The sequence below is a fragment of the Chlorocebus sabaeus genome, unplaced genomic scaffold, assembly GCF_047675955.1.
Source record: "Chlorocebus sabaeus isolate Y175 unplaced genomic scaffold, mChlSab1.0.hap1 unalloc_scaffold_109, whole genome shotgun sequence".
In the NCBI taxonomy this organism is placed as follows: domain Eukaryota; kingdom Metazoa; phylum Chordata; class Mammalia; order Primates; family Cercopithecidae; genus Chlorocebus; species Chlorocebus sabaeus.
Genome location: NW_027326846.1, coordinates 585,274 through 608,233, shown reverse-complemented (window position 1 = coordinate 608,233; position 22,960 = coordinate 585,274). Strand labels below are relative to the sequence as shown.

The 22,960-nt window shown below is 50.7% G+C and overlaps 1 protein-coding gene and 2 long non-coding RNA genes across 6 annotated transcripts; 1 reads left to right on the top strand and 2 right to left on the bottom strand.

Annotated features, from left to right (window-relative positions):
* The first annotated feature begins 428 nt into the window (after positions 1 to 428).
* Positions 429 to 10,187, top strand: LOC140710956 (uncharacterized). 4 transcript variants are annotated; one of them, XR_012092124.1, is made up of 4 exons: positions 429 to 1,264; positions 3,070 to 3,954; positions 4,485 to 6,504; positions 7,820 to 10,187. It is a non-coding gene; the product is annotated as an uncharacterized lncRNA (long non-coding RNA). The 4 variants fall into 4 exon arrangements; XR_012092123.1 differs by lacking the exon at positions 7,820 to 10,187 and having other exon boundaries at positions 430 to 1,264; positions 6,216 to 6,899; XR_012092121.1 differs by lacking the exon at positions 7,820 to 10,187 and having other exon boundaries at positions 430 to 1,264; positions 4,485 to 6,899.
* Positions 7,487 to 22,490, bottom strand: LOC140710957 (uncharacterized). Its single transcript, XR_012092125.1, has 2 exons — positions 22,390 to 22,490; positions 7,487 to 7,612 (listed from the first exon to the last, which is right to left on the bottom strand). It is a non-coding gene; the product is annotated as an uncharacterized lncRNA (long non-coding RNA).
* On the bottom strand, positions 19,617 to 22,382 carry LOC140710954 (uncharacterized). Its single transcript, XM_073013951.1, has 3 exons — positions 21,654 to 22,382; positions 20,622 to 20,901; positions 19,617 to 20,502 (listed from the first exon to the last, which is right to left on the bottom strand). Exons 1-3 carry the CDS (start codon positions 21,763 to 21,765, stop codon positions 20,022 to 20,024), a joined length of 873 nt encoding a protein of 290 aa, XP_072870052.1. The 5' UTR covers positions 21,766 to 22,382; the 3' UTR covers positions 19,617 to 20,021.
* Positions 22,491 to 22,960: the final 470 nt, after the last annotated feature.

The window sequence follows — 22,960 nt, the reverse complement described above, 5'->3', positions numbered from 1 at the left end:
TCTCCTGAGGACAGAACTGCTCCAGAGCCACACAGCGAGGATCCAAAGAACCAAGATCCCGGCCAGCTCCAAAGTGGGCGATCTTGACCCCTCACCCGTGGTCCTGAGGCAGGGATCAGAGCCCCCTGGACACACAGACCCTCCCAGGAACTGCAGGAAGGGGAAGCAGACGCCCCGGACCAGCGGCAGGACCCAGGGTTTCTGCCCTCCAGGGCACATTTGGACCAGCCACTGCACAGGTGGACACACGGTGCTTTAACCCGCGCTGGGGAAAGGAGCCCTCGCTGTCAGGATGGAAGGGTGGAGACCCCACCCTCGATGGGGACCGGCCTCCCTACTTTAACCCGCGCTGGGGGAAGGAGCCCTCACTCTCAGGGTGCAGACGGCAGCTCGATCGGGCTGGCCTCCCTGCTAGGCACAGCCTGAGCCACATGACGAAGTCCAGAGAGGATTACCATTGTACACCTGGCCCAGCTTCCGGCAGCCCCCGACCAGGCCACTACCCTCACTCCAACAGCCCGGTCCATCACCAAGCCCCACCCTCTTCTGCCAGCCCTGCCCCCACAAGGCCCCTCCTCTCGCTGCAAGTCCCGCCCCCAAGGCTCAGCTTGCCTGCAGCCCCGCCCCACTGGCTCCACCCCATCGCCTGCAAGCCCCATCCCCAAGGCCCAGCTCATCCCCGCCTACGAGGCTTCACTCCTCACCTGCAAAGAGCCACCCCTTACTAAGCTCCTCCCATCACTTGCACAGCCCCGCGCAACATAGCACTACGCCCTCCAGGAGCCCCTCTTTTCACCCGCGCAGCCCCGCCCTTCACCAGGCCCCACTCATCTGCATAGACACGCCTCTCGCCACGTCCCACTTCTCCCTTGCCCACTTCCCCCTCCTTCTACTGTCCACATCCTGCTGCTGGCCCCACCCCGCCCCTTTCGTCAAGCCGGCCGCGCCCCTTTTACCCGTGAGCACGCTTCTCCCCTTGCCGCCTCCTTCGGCATGTCGGCCCCGCTCCTCCCGCCCATCGCCCTCTGCACCGCCCTCCCGCCCGTCCCAGAGCAGTGGAGGCCCGCCCTTTTCATCTACAGCCTATCGCAGAGGACGTTGCCGTTCGCGCTGACCAATAGGAGTGGTGGCCGTCACGGCAAGCCCCGCCCCACGCCCTACGTCGCGTTAAGTGGGGTCCCTCGCCAGCCCCGAGCTGGTCTTACGCCATGTGGCGCTGTGGCGCGCGGAGGGGGTTGAGTTCTCTGAGGCGGCTGAGCGGCGGGTGAGGCGCTGCGGTCGGCGGCTAGAAGTGCTCGGCGTGCTGGCTCCCGGGAGAGGAAGGTCCAGGGCGGGCCGGAGACGTAGGGGTCCCTGCGCCCAAGCCTTGCAGCTCCCCGCACTGTGGGCGCCCCGCACCCCGAGGCCCTGCCGGGGCCTTCCTTGGGCTCCCACATCCGGGATTCTGAGGCCGGAGGACCCCGGGGCCGATGCCCCGGGCTGGGGGCCGGGTCTGCCCGTGGCGCTCCCGGCAGGGCCCTCCTTTGGAGTGGGCTTTAATGGGGGTAGTAAATGGGGCCGGCAGTTGCGGTTCTCGCTGGTGTCTTTGCTCCTAGTTCATTTTTGTTGGAGGCCGAGTCCTTAAGAGACCCGAGGCGCCCACAGCCCACTCTTAAAGTCCGGCTGTGTTCAGAGAACTGAAGCCTCCCGGAATTTAACTTTTTTTGGTTTTTTAACGACTCAGTTTATGGGGGAAAAAACTGACGAAGCGGTTTAGTGCTCATGGTAATCCACGAGCCCGTATTTAATGTAACAGTTCAGCGCTGCCGGCCCAGGCCGGGGGGAGACACGGGGCGTCCGTGGCGTGAGTTTGGCAGCAGGTTACTGGAAAGTTCGGGGGAGACCCTGGCCTTACCGCTCATGGGTTTCCTATCATGTCCTTGCTCATAAGTAACTTCTTAAAATGCGTCTCTGTCCCATAATTCTGAAATTTGCTAAATCAGTAAGCAAATGTTGACTACAGCATATCTTCATAATGTTGACAGTGACTGAATAGGTGTTTTCTTTTCCCCTGTATATATCTTTAAAATATTTTGGTGGGATATATTAATGTAGAAAAGCCCGTAAGACATATAGTACAATTTGAGAAAATAAAGTGTTTTTTTTTTTTTTTTTTTTTTTTTTGAAGAGACGGGATCTTGCTCTGTTGCCCAGGCTGGTTTAGAACTCCTGGGCTCAAGTGATCCCCCTCCTCAGCCTCTCACATTGCTGGGCTTACAGGCGTAAGCCATCTCATCCAGGTGAGAATAATTAGAAAAGAAGTAGGTTGGGCGCGGTGGCTCACGCCGGTAACCGCAGCATGTTGAGAGGCCAAGGCGGGCGGACCACTTGAAGTCAGGAGTTTAAGACCAGCCTGGCCAACATGGTGAAACCGCGTCCCTACTAAAAATACAAAAATTAGCTGGGCGTGGTGGTGAGCACTTGTCGTCCCAGCCACTCAGGAGGCTGAGGCAGGAGAATTGCTTGAACCCAGGAGGTGGAGGTTGCAGTGAGCCGAGATTGCACCACTGCACTCTAGCCTGGGCAACAGAGCAAGACTCTTGTCTCAAAAAAAAAAAAAAAAAAGTGTCCGCATGACCAAGCTGAAGATTTCCCCTAACTGCTCATAACCCTCTCCCTCCCGCTTAGATTAGCACTATCATACAGAAATGTCCTTGCTTTTTAAAAATATTTTACCATCTCTATGCATTCTGACAGTATCTTGTTACCTGTTTGAATAATACCTGTTTAGGATAATACTGTATCGTGTGTATCTTTTGTTTAACATTATGTGACCTTCATCTTTGTTATATGCAGTTGTAGGCACTTTTGTTGGTTAGTTTTTTTTTTAATTGAATGATTAGTCTGCAGTTTATCCATTCGCTGTCGTTACACCTCCAGGTGAGTTGAGTTTGGGACTATCAGAGTTTGTGCTGACAATCTTGTCTGTGAGTGCTGGTGCAGCAGTGTAAGGTGTGGAGGATGTAGACCAAGAGGTGAACGGATTTCCAGTATTCAGATTTTTTTTTTTTTTTTTTTTTTGACGCCCAGGCTGGAGTGTAGTGGCGTGATCTCGGCCCACTGCAACCTCTGCTTCCCGGTTTCAACGATTCTCCTGCCTCAGCCTCCCAAGTATCTGGGACTACAGGCACCTGCCACCACGCCTGGCTAATTTTTGTATTTTTAGTAGAGACTGGGTTTCACCATATTGGCCAGGCTGGTCTGGAACTCTTCGGCTTCCCAAAGTGCTGGGATTACAGGTGTGAACCACCATGCCCTGCCTGCTTAGCTTTCTAAAGAATGCCAAGTGTTTTTCCAAAGTTGTTCCACTTTGTACTCCCTGTGGGACAGGTAGCAGTGTACGTAGCAGTATAAGAGCAGTATGACTAGCAGTGTGTGAGAGCTCCTGGTAATATTAGGCTTTTTAAAAAGTTTTCACCAATTCGGTAGGCATGTAATGGGATTTAACTGTAGTGTGAATTTCTTCCAATATTTTGAAGGCTTGTGAGGATTCTGTGAGGAAAAGAAGCCCTTTTGTTTAAGAGTTTCTTAAGGGGAATTTAAACCATAATTGTATTATAGTTATTTTTGAACATGTATAAAGAAAAGGTTTCCAACACTGAAGCTTTAGGTAAGATAAAAGGTCATTAAAATGGGAAGGGTCTTACCAGAAATTAGTTTTCTGGAATGTGCAAGATTTTGGAAGATGCAGTATTTAATTTTTATCTAATTAATGATCTTTATCATGTAAGAGTATTTTCACTATGTGGCTGAATAATGTTAGCCAGATAATTTTCCTGCAGCTCATCTAACTTAGATGACCTTTAGTCTAGACATGCACACCACAGAGCGTGGCGATGGAACAGTAACCGGGCTTGTGAGAGGGCTCTACACTATCAACTAGGAGACAAGATCCACGGATTCACCATAAACCAGGTATGGGTCCTTCTCGGCACCTCCTCATAAATCCACATACATTGCAGGTGTGGTTTCTGGCATAGGTACGGGCCCTTTAGGGTGGAGACTAGCCTTGTCCTCGTGTCCCAAGGCCCTGGCCCAGCTCCTGTTGCATGATGGCTACTCGGCTGAACAAAGCTTGTAAGAGAAATGACCCCCGGTCCCTTCCTGGAATCCCGCGAAGCCTGATTCTTGTCAGATTTGAGAGAGTAACACTTCCAGCTGGGTCTGTCATCAGACACACTCAGGTTTCTGCAGCCAAACCTGATGATTCGCTGAGTGTGAGCACGAAGACTCAGTGCCCTGATCTGTTCAGTCAGGTTTTGCCATCAAATAGTTTGCTCTAAACTTCTGCAGAATCTTTCAGTTTTCTGAGCCTTTTGGGTTTCAAAATTATAAAGAAGAAATTGTGGACTTATACTTACTTGGGTTTATATTAAAATGGATTCATTTTTGTTTTGTTATTTGCTTAAGTCTTTTCCTTTTTTTTTTTTTTTTTTTTTTTTTAGCATAGTAACTAAAAATGACCACACTTCACATATTTGGCCAGCTGTTGGCTCTGTGCTATGCTTGATGTTGTAGCAAATTTAAAAAACAACTTACCATCTAGAAAGACTGATGCAGCTGTGACTGGAAGCACATGGTGGATGCCATGCGGAGGGCCAAGGACAAGGGTGGGAGCTGCTGCTGCTGCTGCTGCTGCTGCTGGGGGGAAAGGGAAGAGCTCCTGGAGAGGGTGGTGTAAGAAAGCAGCTGCCTCTGGGCAGGGCTCCAGCAAGGGAACCAGCGCAGTGACTAGGGGGTCCCAGGCAAGGTCCAGGCATGGGAGTCCTGACAACAGACTCAGAGCATTTGTGAAATCCTGCAAAGTGAGGGCAAAGACACCTCACTCTGGGTGAGGTCCTTATTAATAGTAGCCAGTACTATAAACTCACTCCTTTATTTTTCAAATTTTATAGAAATGTACTTATTTTTGAGACTGGTACTCACCATGTCACCCAGGCTGGAGTGCAGTGGGATGATCTGGGCTCACTGCAGCCTCAAACTTCTGGGCTCAAGCGATCCTCTCACCTCAGTCTCCCAAGTAACTGGGACAAGGTGCCCCCACGCCTGGCTCATTGTGTGTGTGTGTGTGTGTGTGTAGGTGGAAACTTGCTTTGTTGTCTAGGCTGGTCTCAAACTCCTGGGTTCAAGTAATCCTCTTGTCTTGTGTATTAGTCTAATCTCACACTGCTATGAAGAAATACCCAAGACTGGGTAATTTATAAAGAATGACCTAAAGAGTAAAGAGGTTTAATTGACTCACAGTTCTGCATGGCTGGGGAGGCCTCAGGAAACTTACAATCGTGGTGGAAGGCACCTCTTCACAGGGTGGCAGGGAAGAGAATGACAAGTGAAGGGGAAAGCCCCTTATAAAACTGTCAGATCTCGTGAGAGCGTACTCACTGTCACGAGAATAATATGGGGGGAACCGCTCTCATGATTCAATCACCTCCTACCAGGTCCCTCCCACAACATGTGGGGATTATGGGAACTACAATTCAAGATGAGATTTGGGTGGGGACGCAGCCAAACCATATCACCTTGGTTTTCCAAAGTGCTGGGATTAAAGGTGTGAGCCACTGTGTCCAGCCATAGAAACTTATGATAAGTCATGTTTCTTGTTTGAGAAATAGCTACCATGAGCGCTATTATTATTAAAGCTATATATTGTTAGAAAGCAGACATCTCACTGTATCTGCTGATTTTAAATGCATTGATCATCTGTTACAAAGTACGGTAAGCTTGGAAACGAGTAATTTAACAGCGGTAGATGATGCAGGTCGTAGTGGGCCACTTATGCATGGTGGTTGGATGGCAGGCTCCCTAGATTGGGCTGAGGAGACCCGAGGTCTCACCTCTGCCAGCGACTTGCTGTGTGTGCTTGGCCAGGTGACTCATGGCACCCGGACGGAGTGGGTGGCAAGTGTTGTGATCACAGGGACGTGGTATGTGATTGAGGGAGAGGGCCGGCTGGCATGACTGAAAGAGAAGACAGTTTCTTTCATACCGAAAAGTATGGACACTTACCAGGAGGCTTACCTAAAGTAAGGTCGGGGGCCAGAGTATGGAGCCACTGCCTCATCTCAAGAATAGCTACAACTTACTGTCCTAGGACAAAGGGGAAATGAGGCTTGAGACTCAATAATTTTAGTAGAAATCTGTTATATTTTACAATTTCACTTTTCATTTGTACCCAGCTAGTGATTATACTCTGTATCCATTTTCCACACAAAATCCCAAGGACCTTCAGAATCTCCTCTCGGTGTATTTGGACGCCACCTTTTTCCCATGTTTACACGAGCTGGATTTCTGGTATGTCATGAGTGATTAACTAGTTGATGCAGACTTTAGTATTTGAGTCACTGTCAGCTTATAATTATTTGTCCTCAGGCAGGAAGGATGGCGGCTGGAACACGAGAATCCTAGCGACCCCAGACACCCTTGGTCTTTAAAGGAGTCGTCTTTAGTGAGATGAAGGGAGGGTTTGTAAGTTTTCTTTCTTTTTAATGTTGTGTTCAGCTTACCTTACCCATGTACAGAACCATGATACAGACACATCTGGAAGGTGGTTGATTTTTATATAATATTCTCATTATAGGTGACATGTTCTTGGATTAGCTAGGTCAGTGCTGTGAGCAGAAGCCAGGGGATTAGCAGGGCCAGGATGCTGTCTCAGACCATGTCTGACGACCCCCGTGTATGATCTGCAGCGAGAGAAAAGCTCTTTTCATACCACTATCAACACATTGTCTTTTTCACTCATTCTTGCCCAAGTACATGGTGTACTTTCTAGAGGCTGCGTGGCGAGGTGTGTGACACGCACCAAGCTGCATACAGAGCAGATGGGGGAGTCCAGCTTCACCTCTGACCCAGACACTACAGAGGTTTGCAAAAAAGGCAACACAGCATCACTCTAAGTAGTCAGTTTTTTACTTTGTTATGAGAAATATTTTTCAAACATATTTATATTATCATGTAATGATGGCTTACCTTAATGCATAAGTAGTTTTTAAATGTCTCAGCTTTAATTTAGAATATAGAAAAATTATATAAACACACACAGGCACCTACACAGGCAAAAAAGCCCACATAAACAAAAGCTGCTTGGGTCCTCATTAAAACCCATTTATGCCTCGTGTTCCATTATTGGAATCCTAAGCTTGTGGGAGTTATTTATATCCTACAGCTCAAGGTCATTGCCAAGGTCTGAATTTTTACCAAAAAAATTGCAACCTCAGGCATAAATGGGTTAATTTTTCAGAGTGTAAAGGAGCCTTGAGACGATTTTGGATTAAGAGCTGCTGTCCTGGGCCCGTGTCTTCATGTCCCCTTGTGACTTTGACAACCTGCCTGTGCTGGTGTCCCTGGGGCTTGTGGGTGGCCTGCTCTCTGACTCCCGTAGCCCCCCTCAGCTGGTGAACTATTTCTTACCTTTCATTCTCAATTTGGTGGTCTTTTCTTCCAAGGAGCCTTCTTAAAACTCAAGTTAGGGTGAGAGCTTCTCCCCACTTCCCTCCTGGCTGGTGGGCAGACCTGGTGATCCCTCCAATTTGCAACACACATCAAAAAGTCCATTGTTCTCAATCCTTGGGTCCTGTGCATGGGTGATGAGTGATTGAATACGGTGTTAAACAATGCCTGCAGGGGTGTCTTTTTTTTTTTTTTTGTTACCATTAGAACAGTTTTATTTGCAAAGTATTACAGGCATATGCACCAGAATGTGATCAATTGGCTATATTGTAAGTAATGTATGTGTGTATTATTTTAAATGTATATATTCTTATTTATTTCACATTTCAAGACAGACAATGAGAGGATATTCCCCCAGCACCTTCAAAATAGACTTCTTCCCGACCACACGTACTCAGTGGTCTCCAGGGGTGACCCACTGTGCATCCCGGAGCTTATGTGGGAGAAGCTTAAGCAATTTCATACCACTCACTATCACCCAAGCAATGCTAGGTAATATTTTGTTGGAAAAGTTTGATGGTGGATTGTGGAAAGTTAACTTGTGTGTGTTCTTCCAATTTCATGACATGGTGTCTCTCACATTTAGCAATGCTTAGCTTCGAGCCTCTCCTTGGCATGGAGAAGTGCTCTTCCGATAGTGGATGCAGTCACAGAACCTTCATCACATCCTCACTTTCTGATCTATCGCTTGTTTCTTATGTCACTAGTATAAGGTCATTATAGTAATAATATAGTTATACGTATCCTATAAAACACTAATAATTTACATATAAATGCTAATGTAAAAACATATTTGCAAGGTTAGTTTATATAAAAACAATTATGAAAACTTTCAAGTATACAGAAAAGTAGACTAGGATAATGAGCCCCTAAACACTTATCACATAATAGATATCCTTTTCCTTGTGAAGTTTTTGGAAGTAAATTATAAATGTCATCATTTACCACTAAATATTTGAATTTGTGACCTGAAAACATGATTTTTTCTTACATGAGCTAATGCCATTTTCAGTTTTAATAGAATAAAACATACTTTCATAAAACTGCCTATTTCTTATTCCATATTCACATTTTCTAGTTGGCCCCAAAGTGTTTGCTGCACAGGGTCCCACAGATCACACCTGATCAGCCCGGGTCTCTCCTGGACACCCTCTCGGGGACGGCAGAGGAGTGTGCAGGCCGGGTTTCCTCCAGGCGCTCTCACTTTCCAGGTGTCCTGGCTGCTCCTGTGTGGTGTTGGGTGCCATGTTCCTGTGTTTCCTGAGAACTGGAACTTAGATCCAAAGCCTTAGTTTGAGTCAGGCTGCGCCTTTTTAAGCAGAGTCCCTCGTGGGGAGTTCTGCATTGATGGCCACATCCTACCATCGTGTGAGGCCTGCTTGCCTCCACCGGGGGTCTCACACCAGCAGGGTGCATGCTGAGAGTCGGCCACTGTCTTGTGAAGATCTGCTTTCTCCCTTCAGCCACAGACCATCTGGTGCACTTGAGTTTCTGGTGTCCTGTGATAATTCCTCATCAACCTATTAATGGTTTTCATATTCATTGAGGATTATTGCCTGAATCATTTATTAGAGTTTGTGAAGTTTTCAAATTCTGTAATTCTTCATTCGTTTGCTGGACTTCTTCAAAGAAGAGTTCCACATCAGCTGGGGCTCTTGGGTTATCTTGAAATATGGTTCTGTGGAAAAGGCAGGGGCGGCTGCTCTCCCTGGGAAGTCCAGTTTGAGGAGGAGGGGTGGTGCAGGAACTACCTCTAATGTTGACAGAAGAAGCTGTCTTTTTTTTTTTTAAAGACAGGGTCTGGTTCTGTCCCCCAGGCTGGACTACAATAGCATGGTCTTAGCTTACTGCAGCCTCAGCCTCCTGGGCCACCTCAGCCACCTGAGTAGCTGGGACTACAGATGTGCACCCCCATGCCCAGCTAGTGCTTATGTTTTTTTGTAGAGACAGAGTCTCGCCGTGGTGCCCAGGCTGGTCTCGATCTCCTGAGTTCAAACAGTCTGCCCACCTTGACCTCCCAAAGTGCTGGGATTACAGGTGTGAGCCACTGCACCCAACATGGAGAAAAGAGTTCTTTCTTTTCTTCTTTTTTTCCCCCCAGTCGTCTTTGTTTTGTTTTTTAGTACCACTGTGACCTCACAAATATTTCTGTATATGTATATATTTGAGACCATGTGATCAGATGGAATTTATTTATTTTTATGCCGACATTTGCCACAGCTGTTGGCCCATTTTGGTCTCACTTCTTTGGTTTGTATGCCCCCATCCCCACCTCCCTAACGCAGGCACAGCCAGGCCTTCCTCCTCCAGAGGCTCAACTGTCTGTTTCCCAGGGAGCTCTGATTTCTGTGGCTAGTGGGGAAGGGCCTTTGGAGAGTAGCATCGGGACACTAGGGGTGGTGATTGCTCCTGGATTCTCTCAACCCCGAGAGTGTAAAATTTGTTTCTAAATTCTAGAATGAGAAATTTCTGAAGGTTCTTTAAGATACTAGTTCCCCAAACCTTAACCATAGCTCAGACAACATAGTAAAGAAAAAGATAAATTCTGTCATTGTAACCTTTTTCTTCTGGTTGAATAAATGTGTTATCTTTATTAACATGTATAACCTTGAACTTGTTGCCAAAAATTGACTTTTGTGAAATTGTCAGTTGGATTACTCTATTACTGTACCTAGGGTTATAAAGTATTTTAACAAATACTTCGTTTGGTTTTTGTCACATCTCTAGATGAAGTTTAAAATGAAAGATCAATTTCTGGCTAGGTGTGTTGGCTCATGCCTGCAAATTCAAGCACTTTGGGAGGCTAAGATGGGAGAATTGCTTGAGGCCAGGAGTTTGAGACCAGCAAGAGTAACCGTGAGAACCCATCTCTAAAACTTAAAAATTAGCCCACTGGGCATGGTAGCTCAAACCTGTAATTCTAGCACTTTGGGAGGCCGAGGCGGGGAGATCACCTGAGGTCAGGAGTTCAAGACCAGCCTAACCAACGTGGTGAAACCCTATCTCTACTAAAAGTACAAAAATTAGCTGGGTGTGGTGGCAGGCGCCTGTAGTCCCAGCGACTCAGGAGGCTGAGGCAGGAGAATGCTGTGAACCCGGGAGGAGGAGCTTGCAGTGAGTGGAGATGGCGCCATCGCACTCCAGCCTGGGCGATAGAGCGAGACACTGTCTCAAAAAAAAAAAAAAAAAAAAAGCTGGACATGATACACAAGGTGACCCCAGGAGACTCCTGTGCAGAGTAGAAACACACCCCAGCACTAAACTCAGTCCCTGAAGTCCCTGTGGGATTCTCCCCACCCCCCACCCCTGGGTCCACCTGTACCCACCTGGAAAGAACAGTGACACCGCCCCACAGCAGGAGCACCATCAGCGGCCGCGGCACCCCAGGTAGCTGGGCCACCCCCAGGGTTTCACAGGTGGAGAGGGAGCCTGGGAACCTGCATTTCTAGCAATTTCCAGGTGATGGGGCACCACACTTTTAAAAATACACAATACTAGGTCTTGAAAGGACTTCTATTCACTTGCACGTTGGTGGGATGGAGCCCTACATTGCAAAGGGCTTTTCTTCACGTGTCCTCCTTGAGCTCAGGGGCTGGCAGCACTTGGTGGGACCTAGTAGGGCGTCCCTTGCTGACTGCACACCCACAGCTAGAGCCCAGGCCCGGATGATTCTCACAGGAAGCCCGCAGAGCTCCTGACACCTCCCTGGAGGTATGAGAAAGCTGAGGCTCTGAGGGGGATAAACTGATTACTGGAAGGTAACGACCTTAGTGAAGTGGTGAAGCTACAGGGTAAACCCTAGTTTTATTTCCTTTTAACTTTCAAGACTTCCTGATTTCCTCTATTATGATACCTGTGCCTTAGAGTCACCAATGGGAACTTGAAGGAAAATAATGCCTGCTGAGGCCAGATGCTCATTTAATTGCCTGGGGGTGGAGCCTGTTTGGTTCTAAGCCCTCCCTCTGAACTTCTGAATGGTGAGGACTGCAAATCAGCTGCCTCCTGCTGGGCCCTGCAGGGTGAAACCTGATGAAGCCCCAGGAACATTCAGTGAGGGGTTAGGAGGGAGGAGAACACGGGTGGATGAAAAGCAAGAAGGAAATGCACCAGCATTCACTGGCAGGCTCTGTCACCCACAGGACAGGGATAAAGACGTGCACACCTGCAGTGCGGACTTTCACAGCCTGGCAATGAGGGCTTTCAGCCTCACAGGTAAATGTCACCTGTTTCACCACCTCCTTAGGGCTGTTCTAGGGCCCCGGCACACAGCCATTTGGGACAAAGGGCAGTTTCAGTGTCTTTCACTCCACGCTCAAGCTACAGATTGTCCTTATAGCTCAGGTATCCTGGGGATAATCCATCTTGTTTTGTTTTGGTTTTGGGAGCCCAACCCAAGAATCAAATAACTTTCCTAAGGATTTCCAGGAGAAAACATCTTCCCACCAAAGAAGAACCTTACCATTTGGAAAAACACCTCCTGGTAATTTGCAAAAAAACCCAGTTTTCTGGGAAGTGATAATCTTGTCATGAGAACCAAAGATAAAGTTGGAGATAATGAAGGAGTGGTTACATAGGAAATATGTGGTTATTACTCTGATCAATTAGTAAATCACTTTCTTCATATGATATACTTTTTAACAGCTTCTTACTAAACGACAGTGCAGGTAAGAGAGTCACAAGACAGCTTCTTCCTTGAGTCAGTCATCCCCGGCCCACACCAGGGCCTAGCAAGAATGACTTAGGTCACCTGGCTTATTTCCTGGCTACTTGGAGGAGATGGATTTCCCAGTTTACAAATCTCAGCTTCCTAGGATTCTATTCTGATAAAATCTAAATTGTATTTTTTTAAAAAAAGGAATAGGCTGGACACGATGGCTCACGCCTGTAATCCCAGCGCTTTAGGAGGCCAAGGCAGGCAGATCACGAGGTCAGGAGATTGAGACCATCCTGGCTAACAGGGTGAAACTCCTCTCTGCTGAAAATACAAAGAAAACTGAGCTGGCCGTGGTGGCATGCGCCTGTAGTCCTAGCTACTTGGGAGGCTGAGGCAAGAGAATCGCTTGAACCCGGGAGGCGGAGGTTGCAGTGAGCCGAGATTGCGCCACTGCACTCCAGCCTGGGTAACAGAGCGAGATTCCCTCTCAAAAAAAAAAAAAAAAAAAGAATAGATGAACTCTAGTGAAATAATCTAGATCTATCCTTTTACCTCCTCCGTTGTCTGGAGTAATAAAGCTCCCTGCCTCGCCCTCTCTCACAGCACTGAACTGCTTTTCCTGAATTTTCCCACACTGCTGATCATTCACTTGCTAATTTCGATGCATACATTCTTTTTGAGAAAGTCAGTTTGCCAACTCCTCCCACTGGTTTGTCAGAAAATGAGCTTACACTGCGCTGATCTCACTCCTGCTGCCAAACCTCCTTCTAGGGGTCTCTCCTTTGATAATGCAGGGATTATGTAGGCATGGGGAGGTGGGATACCAAGGGGGGATTCTGTCGACGGTGCTGTTCCCCCCTCCCCAGCCCCGCCGGTTCAAAGTCATCGAGCCGGGGGGCCTCTCTGACTATCTGGACTGTGCAGACCACCGTGTCTTCCGGTAGGGTCAGGGGAGGGCTTGAGATAAATCTGTAGGGCTCAACCACCAGCCACTGTCCACCTCAGGTGCCCCAAGCGCCATCTCTGCCGGGAGCTATGTGGATGCATCGGTGACAAAATGGAAAGCCTCTGGTCCTGGCGGAGCTTGTTCCAATCAGGAGAGACCCGAAAGCAAGAAACACAGTGAACAAATGCATGATGCCCAGGGGTGGATGGCCGTAAGCACTGAGGAGAAAAATAGCAAGTGGGGTGGGGGGTGTTAAGAGGGTGGAGGATGGAGATGGGCTGCCATTGACAATCGGAGAGCCTGCAGACCTGCCTGAGAGTGACGTTTGGGGAAAGAAGGAAAGGGAAGAAGGTGAGGGAGGTTAGCTAAGTGGACATCTGGGAAAGAGCTCAGGCAGCAGAGGGGCTGGGGTGGGGGCGCGCTGGCAGCCTGCTGCATTCCAGGGTCCTCTGTGTGGCTGGGACGGTGTTGGCCCTCCCCTGCCCATCCCTCAGGGCCTTCGCAGAAACACTCACACGGGGACCTTCTATGTACAGGCAGCACACGCCACCCATCGCCGTGACCACACTGTCCCTCAGAGGAGCCGCTGGCCACGTGTGTCCCGTCCACATGGAGATGTACTTGAAGATTCTTTACACACTGGGTTTCAAAGACTTAAGTATGGAAAACAGTGTAAAATATTAATAACACAATAACTGATTGTTATCAAAATAGTGGGCTGAATAGAAAATATAGTTTGTTTATTTATAGATAGGGTCTCACTTTATTTATTTATTTATTTATTTATTTATTTATTTATTTATTTATTTATAGGGTCTCACTCTGTTGCCCAGGCTGGAGTGAACCGGTGCAGTCACAGCTCACTGAAGCCTCCAACTCCTGGGCTCAGGCAATCCTCCCACCTCAATGTCCCACGGGGCTGGGACTGTAGGTGTGCACTGCCACATCCAACTAATTGTTTTGTATTTTTTGTAGAGACTGGGTCTCGCCATGCTGCCCAGGCTGGCCTCAAACTCCTGGGCTCAAGTGATCCACCTGCCTTGGGCTCCCAAAGTGCTGGGATTACAGGCGTGAGTCATGGCACCCAGCGTCCCCCCCTCCGGACCTGCCTTTCTTTAATGTGGCAACTAGATCATTTAAAATTGCATATATAACACAGGCCACCCATGCAAGCCTCAATCCTGGGAGATGCTCCCGTTGGAGAAACCTTCAAGAAGCGGATCTGCTTGGATTTGCAAACGGCCCCTCTGGCCCCAGGGGGATCTGCTGTGCAGAGCTGCTCTGGACTCAGCTCTTCAATACTGCCCTTGAGTGTACTGGGCACCTCCTGACTTTCGACCAGCACAAAGCTCCTTATTAAACGCTGACAAAAATTCCTTCCATTCCAGGTGCCATAATGGATTCATTAATCTCCTATTGATAGTTTTTTGCTGGTTTTCCCACTTTTTGCTATTCTAAGCACTGCTGCGAAGACTCTCCTTTTACCCCACCTGCCTGTGTCTGCTGCAGCTCACATGCTCCGCCTTCCAGCTGTCATAGCTGAGTCCCTGGGTCTCCTCGGCGGGGTGTGTCTGTTGGCACAAGGCTGCCCTGCCACATGCCCCACCCCATAACCTTCCATCTGTGGCCGCTCCTTGTGAGACCCTAAACTCACGACCTCCCCTCCTGTCCTCTCCTCTCCACAAAGCCACCCTTATCGGAGACAGTCAGTCTGCTTCCCAGTTCCCCCAAGGCGAATCCAAAGTCCTCCACTGGCCCACCCACCTCTACCGACTCCTCCCTCACCCTCCGGTCAGGTCAAACGGCCCCAACCAGAGGCTCCCCGGGCCCTTTCATAAGACAGGAGCTTTTCTTCTCAGGTCCGGCTACAGGTACATTGTACCCGCACCTCACCGCAGGAGTGAGAGCCGCAGGGGCGGAGATGGCTTAGTTCTTTTGCCTAAAGCCTGCCCTGACTCACCGAAGGCGGTCGTTAATGTGCGCAATGATTACAGAAACACAGAAATAAGGCTGGGGGTGGTGGCTCAAGCCTGTTATCCCAGCACTTTGGGAGGCCGAGGCAGGTGGAGCGCTTGAGGTCAGGAGTTCGAGACCAACCTGACCAACATGGTGAAACCCCATCTCTACTAAAGATACAAAAAAAAAAAAAAAAAAATCAGGTGGGCATGGCGGCACATGTCTATAATCCCAACTACTTGGGAGACTGGGACAGGAAAATCACTTGAACCCGGGAGGCAGAGGTTGCAGTGAGCCCAGATCAAGCCACTGCACTCCAGGCTGGGCAACAGAGCGAGACTCCATCTCAACGTCCCCCACCCGCCCCGCCACACACACAAACAAAATCTTAATCGTAGTAAGACACAGCTGAAAAGATATGACGGAATGACTCCCCGAGGCTACTGGATGCCACTCCTTCAATCATTTTCCATTCAGAAAACTTCAGATCAGATCATTTACATATGTACATTAAGACAAGGGGTCCTATATTAATGAATCTTCTCCGTCAAAATCCTGGTCAAAGTCAGAAAACAATCCCACCGGACTCCTGGGAGCATCTGATGTTGGAGAAACCTGGAGAAGTGGAGAAGCTGATCTGCAGGATTTGCAAACCGCGGCACTGCCCCCAGGGGGACCCGCAGCACCGGCGCCTCCCCGTGAGAGTCGGAGCCTCACTGAGACCCACACAGTCAGGATCTGCACCTCCAAAGGCTCCCCCAGGCGGCTCTGGGCACACGGAAGCTGGGAAGACAGCAAATGGGCCCCGGGGTTGGGGGGGCCCAGCACAGTCCAGCCTTTTCTCTTTTGCCTCCTGAAGACTTTCACTGTGGATGTGTGTTAGGGAAGGGGGGAGTGAAGAAAGAGACAGGGAGAGAAGATAGAGACTGAGTGATGCCTCCATTCTGCAGAGAAAAACACCGAGGCCCTATCTCAGCACTCGAGACAGTGGGGCCACGGCGGGACTTATTAAGTCTCTGCCTCTCAGTGCTCTGATCTGCCATGTGTCTGGCTGCCTCTTCCATCCTGACAAGCACAATGACTGTAATTCCAAAGTACTGGGAGTTGGGGGTGAAGATGCAGAGAACGGAGGAGTGGGGAGGGAAACGGCAGCCTCTGGGCAGCTACTCTCTAATAAACACGAACACAACACCAGAAAGGGCTTGTAGAAAAGAAACATAAAATGCAACCCAACTACTGACACATGGCCCTCTGTTCCATATTCACCCGCACGTTCTTACCAGAAACGCAACTGTGAACATGCAATCTGGTATCCTGACATTTGCCCTGACCAGGTTGTTACCGCATCTTCATCTTTCTAATTTTAATTGCTTCTGACGGCCCATCCGACTGGTCGAGCTTATTTAAAGAGCCCTGATTCTCCCTGATAAAAGGTTGGAGTCCTGTATCAAAAGCTTTTAGTTTTCTGTAACCAAGGGGGAAAACATGCTTCTTTTGAAAGATGACAAAATGTCTAGCTTCGAAGGGTCATCCGAGTATGGCACACAAGGTGGTCTGCATTCATAGAAAATGATGCCATCATATAAATCTCCCACTGTGTGACGGGGTGACACCATCACTCATCATCTGCCTCCCAGACCCAGTAAGTTTTGCAAAATTAATTACTGCACTTTACACTGAAAAGATCCCATCAAAGAATGTGTGTGCACAGGATGGTGAGGGGCGCCGGAGCTGTGTGAGGAGAAATGGCACTGTTCTCAGTTTCCTCTTCCATCCTACTGGGCTCTGAAGCATTGCTTCGGAGATTTTCAATTTTATCTTATAATTAAATAATATGAACTCTACTGGGGGAAGAAAAGCAGCCCATCACATTGGTATTAAGCCTTAATATCATTTTTGCCATCTTGACTCCTATCGCTATAAAAAGTCATTTTCTGTTCCCCTCACAAAACCACCCAAGGAATATTGCTTCAGATACCAAAGGTGCCCATGTGGGGCTCAAGCCTGGTGTCCAATAAATATGTGTGTCATTGACCTAATGCATGTCCAGTCAATTGAAACCTCACACTTCTGACTTCGGTTTTTAGGTTGTAATCTTGAAGTCTTAACAGTTTATACGCATTGACCTGAGGATATTGGAAACTTTTGATTAGAGAAGGTTGAATTCCTCTAAAGGACTTCATGAATGAAGAAGACAGCTAGAACCCCTGGTTTCCTGCTCCTCAGTGGAGATTCCAGGCGGGAGGCAGGCAGCAAACGCTTGCGTTCCTGTCAAGCGCCAGGCGTGGTGCTGGGCGCAGGATGGACACCAGTGAAGACACAGCTACACGCAGCCCTGAACATCCCTGCAGCAGCCACAGGGCCTGGCCACACCAGGGAGCTCTGTGAACTCAGGGAAGCCGGTACACCTCGGGCATCCCTTGCTCATGTGTAAAGTGGGGATAAGTCAGTGCCCAGGATCACTGAGGGCCTGCCACATAACAGAGTCACTAAACGCTAGCTATTCTCACTAGGATTGGAAAGGTTGAAGCTTACTACATTTCTGTGAACTTTCTATAAATACTGTATTGATGTTCACGTCACCACAGGCAAAAAGGACGCCGCTTTCGCATCCAGCCCACCCTAAGAATGCCCCTGGACTTCCCAGTACACTCAGCTCCACCAGGTACCAGGCCCTGCAGAAGCCACAACCTGTGACGAAGACAATGAGTCACTCTTGGTGTGTGGCACAGCGTGATGTGGCGGTGGGTACTTAGTCATGGTCAGTCCGCGATCCAGAGCTGTGGAGCTTATTTTAAGTTGGGTGAAAATCAATTTAAGTTTCCAGATATGTCTTGGGACAACAGAAGATACCCAAAGAAGCAGGGAAAAAAAAAAATAAAAAACAAAAACCCAGAGCCTGAGACAGAAGATACCCAAAGAAGAAGGAAAAAACAAAAACAAAAACAAAAACAAAAAACCCAGCCTGAGAAATACTTTCTTCATTCAAGGCCTGGGGAGTCAGGAATACAGGAAAGATATTTTCAATTTTATATTATAATTAAATAATATGAACTCTACTGGGAGGAGAAAAGCAGCCCATCGCGTTGGTATTAAGCCTTAATATCATTTTTGCCACCTTGACTCCTATCGCTATAAAAAGTTATTTTCTGTTCCCCTTACAAAACCACCCAAAGAATATCTGCGTAATTTTGAGCAAGTTGGGTTTTGCTCACTTTTGAGCATTAACTAGAATAAGGAGCTTCACCAAGAAAGGCCCCTGAAAAGCATGGTGGAGGCCTGACATGACGGCTCAGGTCTGTAATTCTAGCTCTTTGGGAGGCCAAGGCAGGAGGCTCACTAGAGGAGGCCAGGAGTTCAAGACCAGTCTCAGCAGCATAGTGAGATCCTGTCTCTACAAATAATAATAACAATTAGCCGGTCATGATGCTGCATTCCTGTCTTCCCTGCTACTCAGAAGGCTGAGGCAGGAGGATCACTTGAGCCCAGGAGTTTGAGGCTGCAGTGAGCTGTAACGGCACCACTACACTCCAGCCTGGGTGACAGAGCCAGACATAAGTACTCTTCGTGGTCTAAGGGAGAGTACAATATTTGGAATTAGGATCTGTTTTGCTCCTACCACAATCGCGTATGCACCTCACTCCCTTACCTAAGTTATTTTTCTTTGTGAGTCTTTCTCCCCACTTCCAAAATGAGGGCATGCCTCTCTTGGGACCATGTATCTAGGCTTGGAGATAAGAATTGTGAAGCTCCTAGTATACAAAATATTTTCAACAAATGGTAGCTATGGTCATTTTAATATATTGAATTGTACCATAATTTCACATCTGACAGATAATTCCCCTGAAATTGATACTTGAATGTGAATGTGTTCTCTGACCTCCAGCTACAGGCAATAGTCTTCTATGTCAGGGAAAATCAAGTACTAATATAGAATCAGAATAAAATGGCAAAAAGAATGGGGGCACAACAGATAAATTCTCGAGGAATAACTTACTTAAAGGATTTGTAAATCTGTGGCAGCTAAGACCAGGCCCTCTAAGCACATCTGGAGGTGAACTTCCTTAAAAGAAATGGGTCCAAATGCTCCAACAGGTTCAAGATCATACCTCGGAAGGGTAAAGCTCTTTACAGAGTTTACAAAAAAATTTTGACTTCGGCTCTGCCAGGGAAAGAAAGCCCAGGCGACCCGCCATGGCGGGCTTTCCCAGGGACAGCCCAGGTGTGACCCACGTGGGCTCAAGGCCACCGTATTTGATGCCATCTGCAGAGCTGAGAGCAGCTGTCTCCCATTAACCCGAGGCTGTACCAACCAAGCCACGTTCCCACATAATACTGGTTTCCAAAGTACCTTTTTCCCCAGAAGAGAAGAGGCGTGGACTTACTAACCTCCAATATGTGTAACTCCTCCCAGGTGGCAAAACCAGGGCAACAGAGAACACGGAGATTCTGCCAATGTATCCTAATTTCACGTACCTGTACACAAACTCCCAAGCATTTTAGCAAGCTTTTGGACATGGAGCTCAAAAGAATGACCCATAAATACTTTCCAATACATACAGCATCTTAATGTGTTTTTCTTTCTTTTTTATTTTTTGTAGACACAGAGTCTCATTATGTGGTCCAGGCTGCTCTGGAACTCCTGGGCTCAAGTGACCCTCCTGCCTCAGCCTCCGAAAGCACTCGCATGACAAGCATGAGCCACTGTGCAGGACCCACAGCACTTAAATTCCAAAATCACCTTGAAACCCTGACCTTCCACCTGCCCTGGTGGCTTCCAGAGGTCAGTTCCTCTTCCCGTGCCGAAGGTTTCTTGTCTTTCGCGGCCCAGGTAAGGTCACTGCAGGTGCTCCCTCTGCTTCTGAAGGCCTTTGACTGAGAAGCCACTCTGGGTCCTATTAGGACCCCAAGGCGGCTCCATTCGTACTCGCACATCTCCCGGCCGGTTTAAGTCACGCTGGCTAGGCTACTTCCACTTCACTCTCCTAATTTCTCCAATCCCATCCTCTGCTGCATCACCTTTTCTTTCTCTGAGAACCCAACCCTGCAGGAGGAACGCTGATGCTGGGGTCCTTTAACTAGAACGCTAACGCCAGAGCACTTCCCCGGGCGCTGGGGGGCGGGCTGCCGGGCGGGGCCTGGCGCTGCCACCGGGGTGTCCCGCGGGGAGGGGGGCGCTGGGCCTAGGGAGGCTGCGCTGCTGGCTCGGGGAGCGCGCGGCGTACGGATGTCAGGGCCAGGGCGCATGGAGACGACGGGCCGGGCATCACGTAGGCGCTCGCGGCGGGCGGGGCGGCGCTGACAGCGCCCCAACATGCAGCACCCGTGCCGCCCCGAGCGCTCAAGGGCGAAGGGAAGGTCACCGGGACCGAGGGCGGGGGCCCATTCCCGCTCCATCCTTGTGCAGTGCGCGGTCCCGAAACGGGAGGAAATCCGCCATCCGCGCCTTTCCACGCATCTGCGGCAGGAGGAACCGGGAAAATAAAAATCAAAACCCAGCCCCGGGCGCGTCGCGTCTCCAGCCCGCGCTATCACTAAGGCTCCCAGGTGGCGTTCGCCTGGGAAGCGCCGATCTACCCGCCAGGGGCTGCGCGGCCTGGGGCGCTCCACCGTCCGGTCACCGGCGCCCTCACGTGCACCCGGGGCCTGGGGCGCGCAGTCTCCACCACCTCCGGCTCTTCAATGTTAAATGTCCTCCTGGCGCGCCCGCGTCGTGGACCCAGACTCGGGTCCCTCCTGGAGAGCCGCTTCCACATTGCAGGGCAGGGGAAACCCAGAACCCGCGCCGCGGCGCCGCTGACGTCCCGGAGTCCCCGCTTCCTGGTCCTTCTCGTCCGCGGAGGTCTGCGGGGAGGGCCTGGGACCCATTTTAGTTTTCGGTTTTCTCACGAGCCGAAAGGCAACAGCACATGCGAGCGCAGGAAACCCATTTTTAAAATCTCCCAGCGGAAACGCGAGGGGCTGCCGGACCGCCTCGGAGACGCCAGGCGGGAACCCAGAGCACTCCCTCCGCGTCCCGCATTGCAGCAGCCAGGACCCCGCCCACGCCGCGCGGGGCACGAGGCGACAGGAGGCGCGCGGGGACCCGGCCATTTCTTCCTCGACATGCTGGGGGGCGGCGTGGGGCGGAGTTGAAGGGCGGGGGGCCACTTAGGAAGTGATCGCGCTGTACCCACGCTTCGGAGGGGAAGCCCGGCCGGGTCCTACAGCTCAGAGGCAGAACGACTCCCGAGGGTCCTCCAGGCGACCCCCTCTGTCAGGCTCAATTTAAAACATAAACCGGAGGGGGTGGAAAGCTCACTATCTTCCGGATGGAGGTTCCTACCGCCATGTCCCTTCCTCCTCCGCCCCACCCGGCAAGGACCCGGGGGCTGCCTTGCTGGCTCATGCCGCCCCGCAGGTACCCCTGCCGCTGCCGGGCACGGGCTTCTCCCCAGTTCTCCCCATCGCTTCCCCGCTCTTCTCCCTGGTTCTTCCCATCGCTCCTCCACCTTTCCCCGCGTCCTCCCGTCGCTTCCCCCCTCTTCTGCCCCATCCCCCAAATCCCCTTCGCCTTGTTCTCCTCGGCTCCGTCCGCCCCTCCCTCGCCGCCGGGAGGGAGGTGCGCACCTTGAGCATCCTCGCCTCTGGTCAGCACGCCGACTGCCTTGCCGGCCCCGGAGAGGTGCTCCAGGAACTTCCGCAAGGAGCCCTTAGGGGCCTGGGAGTCGTCAGTGTCCATGGCGAGGAGGTCGAGAGGAGCCGCTAGTCCCGGTGCGCAGTAGGCAATGTGGACCCTGCCCGCGCCCGCGGGAGTCGGAACTGCTGCCCCGCCCCGCCCCAGGGCCAATGGGCGGTGACGGGCGGGGCCCGAGCGCACGGGAGGGGCTGCGGGAGCGGGGGCGTGGCTAGGTGCAGGGAAAGGGGCAGGTGCGGGCGGGGTGCGGGAGTGGGCAGGAGCACCTACGCCGGGGTCGTCGTAGGTGGGGGCCGTGCTAGCGGTGAGGTGGGCCGCAGACGTGGGGATAGCGCCACAGGTAGGCGGGGTCCCTGCGGGTGGGGCCGCGTCTCTGGTGCTCGAGACTCGCGGGTGGGCTGGAAGGCTCTGGTTGGGGACTTCAGAGATGCCCGGAGTGCCACAGGTGGGGGCAGGGGAAGCGTCCGGGGGAGGGGAGACCACAGGGGGGCGGGGGTCACATCGTTTGGGGGGCGCGCCAGGGTGGGGCGGGATAGAACGCGGGGAGCATCTCCCGGGCCGGGTGAGGGAGACCTTGAGTGGGCGCGAACGTCTGGGCGGGGGGAAGCCCTGCACTTGCGGGGAGCGCCGATGGCGGGGCGGGGTGGAATTGGGGCGTGGAGACCCCACCTGGATGCGGAAGTTCGCAGCAGGCCCGGCCGCTCCGGCGGTTGTTGGCGCAGAGCCCCGCTGCGCGCACAGCTTCTAGTTGCCGGCAGGATTCCTCCTGGGGCTGCGCTGGGAGCCTCCGGGCGCGGCTTCCTCGACCTTCGCCCCCAGGTATTCTCTGTAGTCTGAGGTCGGGAAGGACGAACGGAGAGTAGATCCTCCAGGTGGTGGGAAAAACTGAGCGCGGCGGGCTTAGCTATGACGAAGCTGCGATTTCCCGGGCCCACGGGGGCTGTGGCGTCCACTCGGTTCCTGCTAATCCCACTGTATTATAAGGTGGGGAGAGTCAGCTTGCATAGTGAAACCAAAGAGAGCTGCGAGATGGAGAGTGAGAGTGAGAAACCAAGAGAGTGAGACACACACACACACACACACACACACACAAACAAACACACAGAGAGAGAGAGGGAAAGAGAGGGAGAGTGAGAGAGACAGAGAGAGAGACAGAAAAAGTCAGAGAAGCAGAGACACAGAGAGACATAGAAAGATAGAGAAAGATGAGGGGAAGAGAGAAACAGAGACACACAGAGTC